At 40.6% G+C, this 13,681-nt stretch overlaps 1 protein-coding gene across 1 annotated transcript in view; it reads left to right on the forward strand.

Annotated features, from left to right (window-relative positions):
- WDR1 (WD repeat domain 1) overlaps positions 1 to 13,681 on the forward strand; it is a 74,040-nt gene that overhangs the window by 53,487 nt on the left and 6,872 nt on the right. The window contains exons 10-13 of the mRNA XM_077477784.1: positions 516 to 667; positions 2,168 to 2,255; positions 5,253 to 5,360; positions 10,607 to 10,780. Of these exons, the coding sequence (XP_077333910.1) occupies positions 516 to 667; positions 2,168 to 2,255; positions 5,253 to 5,360; positions 10,607 to 10,780 (522 nt within the window). The remainder of the gene's footprint in view (positions 1 to 515; positions 668 to 2,167; positions 2,256 to 5,252; positions 5,361 to 10,606; positions 10,781 to 13,681) is intronic.

The raw sequence follows: 13,681 nt of genomic DNA on the forward strand, positions 1-13,681 counted from the left end.
GCACAAGCCAATGCTCCTGCTGCTATAAATCCAGCCAGTGAAGACCCGTGACAGCGGCTGGTGTTGCTCTGATCGTCCCCGTCGCTGGAACGATCGGGTTTCGGTAAGTAAAAGGCTCTGGGAGACTGCTGCACTGCAAGAGGTTTTTCACCTTAATGCATAGAATGTATTAAGGTGAAAAACCTTGAGGGTTTACATCAAAGTTAAGTTTCACATAATGTGCTAGTATGCGATGCATACTAGCACATTAAGACTTTGCCTTATGGGGGGGGGGGGGTATAGAACCACTTAAAGTCTGGTGCAAGAAACCTTAGAGAACTGGTACAGTGTCACCTTCTGAGGTGGGAATCCTATAAGCAAAGAGCTGCTTCTTTTAATTGCTTAGCCATGAAGATTGAATCTATAGTGGCATTAATAGTGAATGAAATCCCCCCCCCCCCAATGCATATTGGTTGTAGATTTTTTTTCAGTAATTTTTTTCGGTGTGCTTTCCTTAATCAACTTGTGCACATTACTTTGATGCTGCGTCAGGTGACAATGACACTTTCTCTGGAAAGGGCCACACAAACCAAGTGTCCAGCATGGCCATTGACGGCTCCAACCAGCTTGTTACTTGCAGCATGGATGACACTTTGCGCTATACTGATATCATCAACAAGGCCTACAGGTGAATATTGCTGATTCCTTTGCTTGATTATGATGTGATTCTGCCTGTACTGTATTTGTCAGTGTGTCTTACTGGATAGAGGCTGTTTCTACCTGGTTCCTATAACTGATGCTGTTTTCAAGAGAGAAATGTACAGGTTTTATCACACAGGTGTGTCCCCCCCCCCCCCCCCCCTCAAAACCACTCATTATATCCTTCTGTGATGATTTATAGGGCCTGATCTTTCATTAGAGCTCTCAATATATGCTTGAATTCAGTAATGAGAAAAGGGCAGTGACTTGCCACACCACAATTTAAGACGACCATATGTGGATCACAATTTTGGCTTGTTCTTCAGGTACCGGACACATTTTGATTTTATATATGGGCACCCTGGTTGTACACAAGTCAGTCCAAGTCTATTTGAGTTGTGTAGAACCAGCCTGTCAGGTTTTTCCTGAACAATTAGTGCTGCTGGCTAAAAGTCTGCAAAACTAATCATTGTGTTCTGCCAGCAGAAAAGTCTCCCTGCTGGCAGAACATAATAGCGTGGCAGGAGGGATTCCCCCATCAAAACTGACTGTGTTGATGGGAGAATCGAGCAACTTTCTTTGGCCTTTCTTTGACTTGCTTTAAAGGATAAGCTCACCTTTTTGTAACCTGTTACATCCTGAATGTGGGTGTAACATGTAATTATGTCCCCGCTCCCCTGTTCTGACAGCTAGCAGGGGAATATCCCCCTCGCTAGCTGTCACAATCTTTAACAACACAAGTTCTGTGAATAGGAAACTACAAAGGCTGTCAGCTTGTAGTTCTCAATGAACTACCACAATACTGAGCGCCGTGGTATTTCATTCATGCGTACTATCAGTGTAACTACTAATTATTATTTTTTGTAAAGGTGAACATATCTAACAATTTTTCAGTGAGTGAACTTTTATTGCCCCCAAATCTTGTTTCTTTGTTTTACTTTTGTGTGTGTATATGTATGTGTGTATATATATATATATATGTGTGTGTGTGTGTGTGTGTGTGTGTGTGTAATATAAATAAATATATATATATATATATATATATATATATATATATATATATATATATATATATATATATATATATATATATATATATATATATATATATATATATATATATATATATATATATATATATATATGTATGTATGTATATATATATATGTATATTATAATTTTATATTTTTCTCTGTGGGCTCTGCAAAGTCACCATGGTTGGTCATCGACACTATATTAAGTGTTCTATTCATTCACAAAAGAAATACCTGGAAAAATATGTGGAAAAAATGATCAGAACAGAAGTAGAGCTTTTTAGTAGCAAATAACAAGGTTTCACCTGGTTTGTTTTAAGAAAAAAATAAATCGGATTGTTTTCTATCAGTTCTATTGTGTTCATTTTTTGCTCCACTTACTAAAAATCTGTCATATAATACTTTTTATACCTGGCGGTGTAACTTTTTTCTTTCTTTATTTTTACTTTTTTCAGTGCTCAGGATACCGTGAAGTTGGATGTCCAGCCAAAGAGCATTGCTGTAGGATCTAATGGATATGTTGTATTAATCAACAGTAACCAGGTACATAGTGGTGGGTTATGTGTGTTTCCATGGCATGGAATGAGGAGAGTGGTTTTACTAGAGCACACAATATTAGCCGAAATGCTCCAACCTACCAAGTTTATAATTTTTTTGCCATAACGATCGTTCTGAAAATAACGATCTTATGGCTTAAAATATTCTGTCAAATTGCACAGGTTATGGTGAATGCTAGGACTGTAGTGAGTAGTAGGACTGCATGAATTCTCTAATTTTTATACATGACCCCTAGTGCTATAATACTCATCTTAAACCCAGCTATACCTGTAAATGCTAACTTTCCATGTTCAGGGTGTAACATGTTACCAACGGACCAGCCCCCTCACTCCCCACTCCCTGCCATGACCGTTAGGTGGAGGGAGAAGTACCCTGCTAACGGTCACAATTTTAAGCGCTCTGTGCATGGAAAACTACAAGGTCCAGCAGCCTTTGTAGCTTATCAGATTGTATCTTCTTCACTGTATGGGCAAGCAGATACACTGGCAGATCTGCTGTAGACCTGCATGGCTCCAGCGATCTGATTGCTGGTGCAATGCTTTACAGACTCCAAAAAAGATAAAACAATGCACTTCTTCTTCTTCTTCTTCTTCTTCTTCTTCTTCTTCTTCTTCTTCTTCTTTCTTCTTCTTCTTCTTCTTCTTCTTCTTCTTCTTCTTCTTCTTCTCTTCTTCTTCTTCTTCTTCTTCTTCTTCTTCTTCTTCTTCTTCTTCTTCTTCTTCTTCTTCTTCTTCTTCTTCTTCTTCTTCTTCTCTTCTTCTTCTTCTTCTTCTTCTTCTTCTTCTTCTTCTTCTTCTTCTTCTTCTTCTTCTTCTTCTTCTTCTTCTTCTTCTTCTTCTTCTTCTTCTTCTTCTTCTTCTTCTTCTTCTTCTTCTTCTTCTTCTTCTTCTTCTTCTTCTTCTTCTTCTTCTTCTTCTTCTTCTTCTTCTTCTTCTTCTTCTTCTTCTTCTTCTTCTTCTTCTTCTTCTTCTCTTCTTCTTCTTCTTCTTCTTCTTCTTCTTCTTCTTCTTCTTCTTCTTCTTCTTCTTCTTCTTCTTCTTCTTCTTCTTCTTCTTCTTCTTCTTCTTCTTCTTCTTCTTCTTCTTCTTCTTCTTCTTCTTCTTCTTCTTCTTCTTCTTCTTCTTCTTCTTCTTCTTCTTCCTTCTTCTTCTTCTTCTTCTTCTTCTTCTTCTTCTTCTTCTTCTTCTTCTTCTTCTTCTTTCTTCTTCTTCTTCTTCTTCTTCTTCTTCTTCTTCTTCTTCTTCTTCTTCTTCTTCTTCTTCTTCTTCTTCTTCTTCTTCTTCTTCTTCTTCTTCTTCTTCTTCTTCTTCTTCTTCTTCTTCTTCTTCTTCTTCTTCTTCTTCTTCTTCTTCTTCTTCTTCTTCTTCTTCTTCTTCTTCTTCTTCTTCTTCTTCTTCTTCTTCTTCTTCTTCTTCTTCTTCTTCTTCTTCTTCTTCTTCTTCTTCTTCTTCTTCTTCTTCTTCTTCTTCTTCTTCTTCTTCTTCTTCTTCTTCTTCTTCTTCTTCTTCTTCTTCTTCTTCTTCTTCTTCTTCTTCTTCTTCTTCTTCTTCTTCTTCTTCTTCTTCTTCTTCTTCTTCTTCTTCTTCTTCTTCTTCTTCTTCTTCTTCTTCTTCTTCTTCTTCTTCTTCTTCTTCTTCTTCTTCTTCTTCTTCTTCTTCTTCTTCTTCTTCTTCTTCTTCTTCTTCTTCTTCTTTCTTCTTCTTCTTCTTCTTCTTCTTCTTTCTTCTCTTCTTCTTCTTCTTCTTTTCTTCTTCTTCTTCTTCTTCTTCTTCTTCTTCTTCTTCTTCTTCTTCTTCTTCTTCTTCTTCTTCTTCTTCTTCTTCTTCTTCTTCTTCTTCTTCTTCTTCTTCTTCTTCTTCTTCTTCTTCTTCTTCTCTTCTTCTTCTTCTTCTTCTTCTTCTTCTTCTTCTTCCCCTGCAAAAAAAATTGCATTTATTCATTTTTTTTTTTTTTTTCCCCCCCCAAAAAGTGAACTTTATCCTTTCACCAGTGCTCGGCTGGATACTGCTAGAAGTCACAAAACTGCTATATACTGCTATTGAGAAAAGGTATTTTAGCAGTTTATATTTAGTAAAATAATTCCATTTCTGTGTACTGTGGGAGACCAGAGATAGTGAATGCAGAGTCTTGGTTTAGTTACACTTTAATGCTCATCTCTCCCACTGCCAGTGCTGATGAACCCTGCTTTAAGAAGGAGCCATGATTAAAGAACACCGCTTTGATATTGATGAATTAAGAAGGCTATGAAAAGGCTAATTCTGTTTAGTTAAGTGTCAACTGAGAAGTTGTTTGTGTATGGGTCTTTGCTGGCGTTCTAGAAGTGAAATAATAATCGCCCTGATGCTTTAGCATTTATGTCCGGGTTGGAAAATGTAGTTATGAGGGCTATATCTGTTTGTACAAAAAAAGTTTGGCAGGTGTGAAAAAATGCTGTAGATAAAGAATTTTATAAATAAAAGTGTTAATGGTTTCCATTTTGTTAATTGATAAAAATAAAGTAAATGAACAGAAGCAAAATCCAAATCGATATTTGGTGTAACCACCCTTTGCCTTCAAAACATCAATTCTAGGTACACTTGCAGACATTTTGTAAATTGTTAATAATAAACCAAAAAAAAAAATTCTACATTTTTTTTTTTTTTTTCATTATTTATTTTTATTAAACATTCTTACTTTTACATCATTTCTTCCAACCTGCCTTTAAACATTTGCTCAGTACTGTATATGCCGCTCTTATAAATGCATTGCTTGGTCCCCACACATGTGGGCTTTTGGCACTTGTACCAAATACCCAAATCTGAGAGATATGGGTATCATTGTGGATGGTCTTATCTGTTGCAAAGAAGGCCTCTTGCAGCCAAGCAGAATTTTCAGGCAGCCCTTTCTGTCTACAAATGGCCAACCTTAACCAGACCAGTTAGAATGGTTTATCAAGGAGTTGAATTCTACTTTTGTGAGATCTGCTTTCCATTCCCTTCACAGGTTGTCCTCCTAAAAGACAAGAAGAAAGTTTTTGTTGACACTCTGGATTATGAGCCGGAGTCGGTCGCTGTCCACAAAGGCTCTGGAACAGTTGTTGTTGGTGGAGTGGTAAGTTAAATGTTGTTTTAAGGCATAACTGGTCTGTATTTAATCTAATACTCCCACATGTATTCACTCATGCTGTGCTTTACAAGTTAATTACTGAGCATGTGTACAGATGGTGTCGGAGTAAATGAGGGTTGCATGCTCTAACCTTCTATATAAATTGGATTCATACCAGCTGGGATTCACTGCTGTACAGGCTCTGGAACCTCTGTCCAGTCCAAGACAGGAAGTGATCATTAGCACTTCAACTGCGAGAGTATTAAAACATTTTATTAAAAGTAGGCAGGAAGGAAGGGCGATAACCTTCTGTCAGATTTTTATTGTGGTCTGCGTCCCTGCTGTGGAGATCTCCTCCTCGTTTACTGTGTCCTCCTTTTGTGATCAGAGGGTGGGGAGTGAAGTAAAATCTCCCAGATTGGAATGACAATACAAATCAAAGGTTGTAAGCCTTCCCAACTCTAACAAAAAGATGTTTACACAGGAGTTGGGCCTTAATGATTGCATATTCTCACAGATATCTATGAAAGATGCACAACTCTATCCAGGTGGCTTTGCAGCTGTGGTTTTGTAACCCATGAGTGGTAATGCTGGGGCATACTATGGAGGTTACTAAATTGAGGCAAAAGTTCACCAGGGGATGGACTGTCCTGCTATCTTTATATCGCGGATGCCACATCACAGGAGTGTCAAGATGCTAGAAGACTTCTATCTTAGTCTTCTTTCTTCTTCCTTCTTCCTTCTTCTTTCTTCCTTTTCGGTTTTTATTTGCCAAATGCCTACAAGTCAAATAATACAGAAATGGGGGTGTGTTTTATAATATATACAGATTATTTTCAGTCTATATGATATTATTATACATTCGGCATCTCTTTTGTTTTGATTAAAAAGAAAAAATCAATCTTACCATATGGCTCACATACATAAACTAGTATATTCTTTCCATATTTCAGTAACAGATTAACAAACTGGAGGTGCTGTTCTCCACCTACTACCATGATCCAGCAGTCAATTTGTTCAAAATGTACCTGTTCTCTCCCCCCCAGCATTGTCATTAGAGATTTTTCTTAAGTGTAAGATTGCACAGTTTCCTTAGTTGATCCATCTTCCCCAAACTTTGTTAAATTTCTTAGGACTGCCCCTTGACTCGTAAGTCATTTTATATAGTGTGACATTGGTATTGACTAGACTTTTCCAGGCAGTTAGTGTGAGTCTCTCATAATCCAATTAAGGACAATCAACTTTCTAATGTAGTATAGCAGTCATTTTAAGAGCGTTCTCATGTTATTACTCATAACTTCATCCTCTGATACCCAGTAGGTCCAGCAACGGGCTACAAATGTTTGGGAGATCAAATTTATCCGCAATGAATTGCGTTACTTGTAACCATAATGGGCGTATTCCAGGGCTCGACAAAACCCGGGCGCCAGGTCGCATTTGCGACTAGAATTAGCGACCTGGCGCCTGGGGCATCACAGCTGGGGGTATCCTGTCACCACGGACCCCCCCCCCCCCCCCCCCCTGGTGTGATCGCGTCGGGCCGCGCCGCCGGTGGCCGGTAATTGAGCCCCCAGCTTTGAGGGCTTCTGTGATCCTATGGTTCCTTCTGGAATCTGGCACCCTCTTGTGGTGGCCGTTGGAATTACAACCAGTAATGCTAATAGGCTGGCAGGCAGGGGAAGCTCCATCTCCTTCCCTTTACTCAGAACCCCTAAACATTATATATATATTTTATTCTAACACCCTAGAGAATAAAATGGTGGTCGTTGCAATACTGTCTGTCACACCGTATTTGCACAGCGGACTTAAAAGCGCACTTTTTTGGGGAAAATGTATTTAATAACAAAAAAATAAGACGACAGTAAAGTTAGCCCAATTTTTATTTTTTTTTATATTGTGAAAGATAATGTTACGTCGAGTAAATCGATACCCAACATGACATACTTCAAAATTGCGCCTGCTCATGGAATGGCGACAAACTTTTACCCTTAATAATCTCCATAGGTGACGTTTAAAAAAGATTCTACAGGTTGCACGTTTTAAGTTACGGAGGAGTTCTGGGGTAGAATTATTGCTCTCGCTCTACCGATCGCAGCGATACCTCACATGTGTGGTTTGAACACTGCTTTCATATATGCGTTCGCTTCTGCACGCAAGCTTGGCGGGACAGGGCGCGTTTAAAAAATTATTTTTTCTTATTTTAACTTTTATTTTTATTTTTTTCACTGTTCTTTAAAAAAAAAAAAAAAAAAAAAAAGTGTGTCACTTTTATTCCTATTACAAGGAATGTAAAAATCCCTTGTAATAGAAAAAAGCATGACAGGTCCTCTTGTATATGAGATCTGGGGTCAGAGAGACCTCGGATCTCATATTTACACTAAAATGCAATTTTAAAAAATGTGTCATTTGAAAAAAATAAAAAAAATAAAATGTCCCTCTAAGAGCTATGGGTAATGACTTGGAGACAGGTGGGGGGCTGGGGGCTATCTTCCCCTCATTCGTCTCCATGTCAGGCCAGGGACAGGTCCAGATCGCCGTCACGGACCTGGCTCCTAACTTTTTTAGCTGGCTCCTAGATTCCAAGCAAATTTGTCAACCCCTGGCGTATTCTATTACAGTTCCAGACCATATGAAGAAATGAGCCCTTTGCTGCTAGGCACTTATATCTTGTTTCTTGCATGTGTCCCATATGCGTAGGGCATGCTGCCTAAAGTTTAGGATTGCAGAATCCTTGTGTATAAAGCATTTGAGCAATATGGCCAACAAACAGTTTCTCTGGACCTGCATTTGGCAACATCATTAAGGATGCTATTGGTGGCAAGAGCACCCATCTTCCTCCGCATAAGTGTAAGGCACAAACTACAAATGCCTTCCCCCTCATCAAGAAAAAGCCTATTTTTTTTTTTCTTTTTGACCCCCTCAATTTGGCACTCCACCCACCTGCAAGGACTGGCACTCAGTCTGCCAAGTCCTCAAACAAGCCATGAAGGTTAAATCCAACTTTTCAGAGGGATCAGGGGAATGTTATTTTAACTTTTGCAGCTGCTTGAACAGCTTTCATCTGATGCTAGGGTGTGGGAGATGGTGTCCCAGGGCTACAAACTAGACTCATTCCCTGACCCCTCCTAGGTTTCATACCTTCAACCTTCCTGTGTGACCATGATGATGCTCAGATCGCCATTAAAGCGTTTGTAAAGGCAGAATGTTTTCTTCTCAAAAAAGCTGTCCAACGCTTGCCTTAATGTTAGTCTCTGCATTAAGGTAAAAAGCCTTCTGCATGCCGAAAATTTGCGAAAATGCATGAGTACCCCTAAAGCAAGCCGTTTGCTATGGGGGCACTTGGTGGGAGGATCGGGGGTTCCTTTGTGCAAAACCATTAGTTTTAACATGTTAGTTTTTTTTTTTTTTTTAAAGGAGGGGGAATCACTGTTGAAATAATAGACCACTAGATGGCATTGTAACATCATATTCTGTCCTCAAGTAATATAAAGAAGCAAACATACCGTATATACTCGAGTATAAGCCGAGATTTTCAGCCTCTTTTTTGAGGCTGAAAGTGCCCCCCTCGGCTTATACTCCAGTCATTGCTGTCTGCCCGCTCGATCAGCGTGTCGAGCAGACAGACAGCGGCCATTCTATGATTCAAAAGCCGCGCCTCCGGCTCCGCCTTCGCCTGTGATAGGCGGAACACTGAATTTCCCAGCAGCCTGTGTTCCGCCTATCACGGGCATCGTCTCATCCTCGTACTACGGACGAGGATGATACGACGTCCGTGATAGGCGGAACACAGGCTGCTGGGAAATTCAGTGTTCCGCCTATCACAGGCGAAGGAGGAGGCGCAGCTTTTGAATTTTACAATGGCCGCCGACGAAGAGGGCACGGGACGGAGGCAAGGCAAGGCACGGGACGGGACGGGACGGGACGAAGGCAAGGCACGACACGGGACGGAGGCTCGGGACAAAGGCTCGGGACACAGGTAGGCTGGACACACTCCATTCCCATAGCTAGTTGCTCATTTAAAAGTTTTTTTTTTCCAGCCAAGTGTTGATGCTTTGTAAGTGCTTTATTTGTGCTTGTACACACCTTTTGTTAAAACTCTTATGTCTTCACTTAGAGTAACCTCAAGATTTTCTTCCAGCTGCTTTTCTGATTGCTATTTGTTCTCATCAAAGGTTCTCTGAGTCCTCTGCAGAAGTTGCTTTTAATCACTGGAACATTGTGCAGTCACAGGTCATCTCACTGTAGAAAATACACCCTTGTACTTTTATTTGCGAAGATTTAGTGGGAAGGTCTGAGCCTCATATCTTTATATGAAACATCATAACTATGTCAGAAAACACATTTTATTGTCTTTAATTTACAGAAGACTTGAATAAGAATGCCACAGGCAACAACTGAATGATGAAACCTTCTAGGAAATAAAAATAAATAATACTCTGAGGGTGAAATTATATATACTGAGCCCAGCCCTGACAATACACACACACACACACACGGATGGAGACACACACACGGATGGATGGATGGATACACACACACACAGGGATGGATGGATGGATGGAGACACACACACACAGGGATGGATGGATGGATGGATGGAGACACACACAGGGATGGATGGATGGAGACACACACACACAGGGATGGATGGATGGATGGACACACACACACACAGGGATGGACGGACACACAGGGATGGACGGACACACAGGGATGGACGGACACACACACAGGGATGGACAGGCATGTCTCACCCTCGGCTTATACACGAGTCAATAAGTTTGCCAGTTTTTTTGGGGGTAAATTGGGGGCCTCGGCTTATATTCGGGTCGGCCTATACTCGAGTATATACGGTAACTGTAATTATATCTGTATTATGCTTCAAGATTCTGTCATTATTGCTACATTACTATACCGTGTTATCGTAAGTTTGTGCCAGCTGCAAAATATTGTGGTCTTATTGTCTCAAATTTTTGGGCAAGCGTCATTAACTGGGATCATAGATGGAAGGATCATCTGAGTTTATCAGCTGGCAAACACTTGGCTGTGTATAAATATAGGTTGGTTATTTGACTGCAACCAGCTTAGGGATTTTGTACAGCTTATACTATGACTACTATACTAGTGGTGTAACAGTCTTAGGTTGGGGGTTTCTGGTGCCGAGGGCAGCTTGAGACCTGCGCCTAAAGTAATTCTGCCCTAACCTTTGTCTGTGCTTTTTTATTTTTTTATTTTTTTCCCCTCTTTTATAGGATGGCAACATCCACATGTATTCTATTCAAGGAAATGCTCTAAAGAACGAGGGAAAGTCTCTGCCGGTCAACGCTGCAGTAACCAGTCTTGCCTATTCTAACGATGGTGCCTTCCTTGCCGCTACTGATGCCAACCGTGTGGTCACGGTTTTCAGTGTTGCTGATGGATATGCAGTAAGTGAATACCGAAGATTGGGGTTATGCTGCCTTTGCTTTTTAAGCTATGTAGCCTAAGGCCTCCTTCACATGGGCCATTTGTGTTACAATCCACAGGGGATAAGTGAACAGTTCCCCTTCTGAATTGGAGATGAACGAAGCAGTAGTAAAGTATTGTTAAAAATAAGCTGCCTCCCCCTGCACGTTTAAGTCATAATGTGCTAGTATGCACCACATACTAGCACATTATGACAGACTTCCCTGCAAATGGAACCCTGCAGTGCAGCACTGTCATGGTTCCCCCAGCACTTCCTTCTTTGCCCGGTGTCCCTTTACAGGTTTTGTATCTTCTTCCGCTGGATTGGCCGGGTTGTGGTGACGTCGCTCCTGCACATGGCACAGGAGTCGCATCACTGTGGCACAGAGAGCTGGCCTTAAATGTGATCTGAGCTGCGAATGTGTGGCTCGGGTCACATTTAATGCTGATAGGCAGGGGGCCGTTTATGACAGAGACCACTAAGGTCCTTTCTGTTATTAAAAACCCTGCCTGATAGCGGATTTTACATTCCATGACTTTACTACTATTTTAATGGGCCCATACTAGGTTTGTGGGCAGGCGGATGTAAATGGAAGTTTAATTTACATCAGACTACCCCAGATCTGCCACAACTAGGTGCATTTTTTTGTCTTTGAAAGACTCTGAGGTAATCAGATCTCCATTTACATCCGCCTACCCATAAACTTACTTTGGGCTTTCTGAAAAACTGACAGGTGGATCTGAACGGCCATGTGAAATTAGAAAAATGTTAGCACTAATAATTATGTACAGTATATGCCGGAGCCCCCTGGACTGAGAGCTCTAGTAGTCTGGGCCCTGCAGGTGTATTGACAATGTTAAAGCCTGTCCCATCTCTGGGATACTGACAAATGGTTAGATCGGCCATTCCATGTTGAGGTCTTGGTGCCAATTATTTGTTACATTAAAATAATAAATAAAAAGATATATATATATATATATATATATATATATATATATATATATATATATATATATATATATATATATATATATATATATTATGTTTACATACCCTGGCAGAATTTATGATTTCTTGGCCATTTTTCTGAGAATATGAGAACACAAAAACGTTTCTTGCACTCATGGTTGGTGTTTTGGCTGAAGCCATTTATTATCAATCAACTGTTTACTCTTTTTAAATCATAATGACAATAGAAACTATGCAAAAGACCCTAATCAAAAATGTACATACCCTGGTGATTTTTGCCCGTTAACATGCACACAAAGGGGTTTGAATGGCTATTAAAGTGGTTGTAAACTCTGGTTAAAAAAAAAAAACCCTGCAAGACAAAGGCATAATGAGCTAGTATGCATAGCATATTAGCTCATTATGAATTACCAAGAATGAAGCCCCCCCGCAGCTGTCCTAGTCTCCCCCTACAGCCGGCAACCTCTCTCCCGGGAGTTACTTCCGGGTATCGCAGCTCCGGCGCTGTGATTGGCCGGAGCCGCTATAGCGTGACGTGGCGGTAGTGGCACTCAGACTGAAGCAACGGCACATATGTGCCATTGCTTCAGTTTGCCCCAGTGCACATGTGTCAATGTCATGGGCACATGCAGAGGGCATCTCCTAAACCGATGGGTAGCTACAGGTAAGCCTTATTATAGGCTTACCTGTGGCATAAAGTTGTTAAGGGTTTACTTTAAAGGTAACCACCCTCACCTGTGATCTGTTTGCTTGTAATTAGTGTGTGTGTGTGTGTGTGTGTGTGTGTGTGTGTGTGTGTGTGTGTAAAAGGTTGATGAGTTTCTGGACTCCGGACAGACCCTTGCATCTTTCATCCAGTGCTGCATTGATGTTTCTGGATTCTGAGTCATGGAGAAAGCAAAATAATTGTCAAAGGATCTGTGGGAAAAGGTTGTTGAACTGTATAAAACAGGGTAGGGATTTAAAAAGATATCCAAGGAATTGAGAACACCAGTTAGCAGTGTTCAAACTCTAATCAAGACGTACAAAATGAGGAGTTCTGTTGAAACCAAACCACGGTCGGGTAGAACAGCTAAAACTTCAGCCACAACTGCCAGGAAATTGTTCAGGATGCAAAGAAAAAAAACACAAAACTTCAAGTGAAATACAAGACTCTTTGAAAACGTGTGTTGTGGCTGTTTCAAGATGCACAATAAGGAGGCACTTGAAGAAAGATGGGCTGCATGGTTGGGTTGCCAGAAGAAAGCCATTACTACGCAAATGCCACAAAGTATCCCGCTTAAAATCTGCCAAGCAGCAGAGACACTCCTCAAGCCTTCTGGTACAGTCATTTGGCGTGAGGAGACCAAAATTTAGCTTTTTGGCCACAACCATAAACGCTTCATTTGGAGAGGAGTCGACAAGGCCTATGATGAAAGGTCCACCATTCCTATGTGAAACACAGAGGTGGATCGCTGATGTTTTGGGGATGTGTGAGCTACAAAGGTCCAGGAAATTCGGTCAAAATTGATGGCAAGATGAAAGCAGTATGTTATCAAAAAATACTGGAGATCATTTGCATTCATCAGCAAGGAAGCTGCGCATGGGACGTACTTGGACATTCCAACATGACAATGATCCAAAACACAAGGCCAAGTCAACCTGTCATTGGCTACAGCAGAATAAAGTATCTCCGTCTCCTGACCTTAATATCATTAAGCCACTTTGGGGATATCTCAAATGTGCAGTTCATGCAAGACTGCCCAAGAATTTACAGGAACTGGGGTTTTTTTGCAAAGAGGAATGGGCAGCTTTAACATCAATGGCAGCTTGAAGTCTTTTGTGGTATTTGTGGATGAGGTTCTTTATCTTCTTAGATGGTAAAGGGGGCAATACACGTTATTAAAGCGGAGGTCCACCCTAAAGTGGACCT

Source organism: Lithobates pipiens, unplaced genomic scaffold (assembly GCF_037356315.1).
Source record: "Lithobates pipiens isolate NorthernLeopardFrog02 unplaced genomic scaffold, aLitPip1_a1.2 Scaffold_13, whole genome shotgun sequence".
Lineage (NCBI taxonomy): Eukaryota > Metazoa > Chordata > Amphibia > Anura > Ranidae > Lithobates > Lithobates pipiens.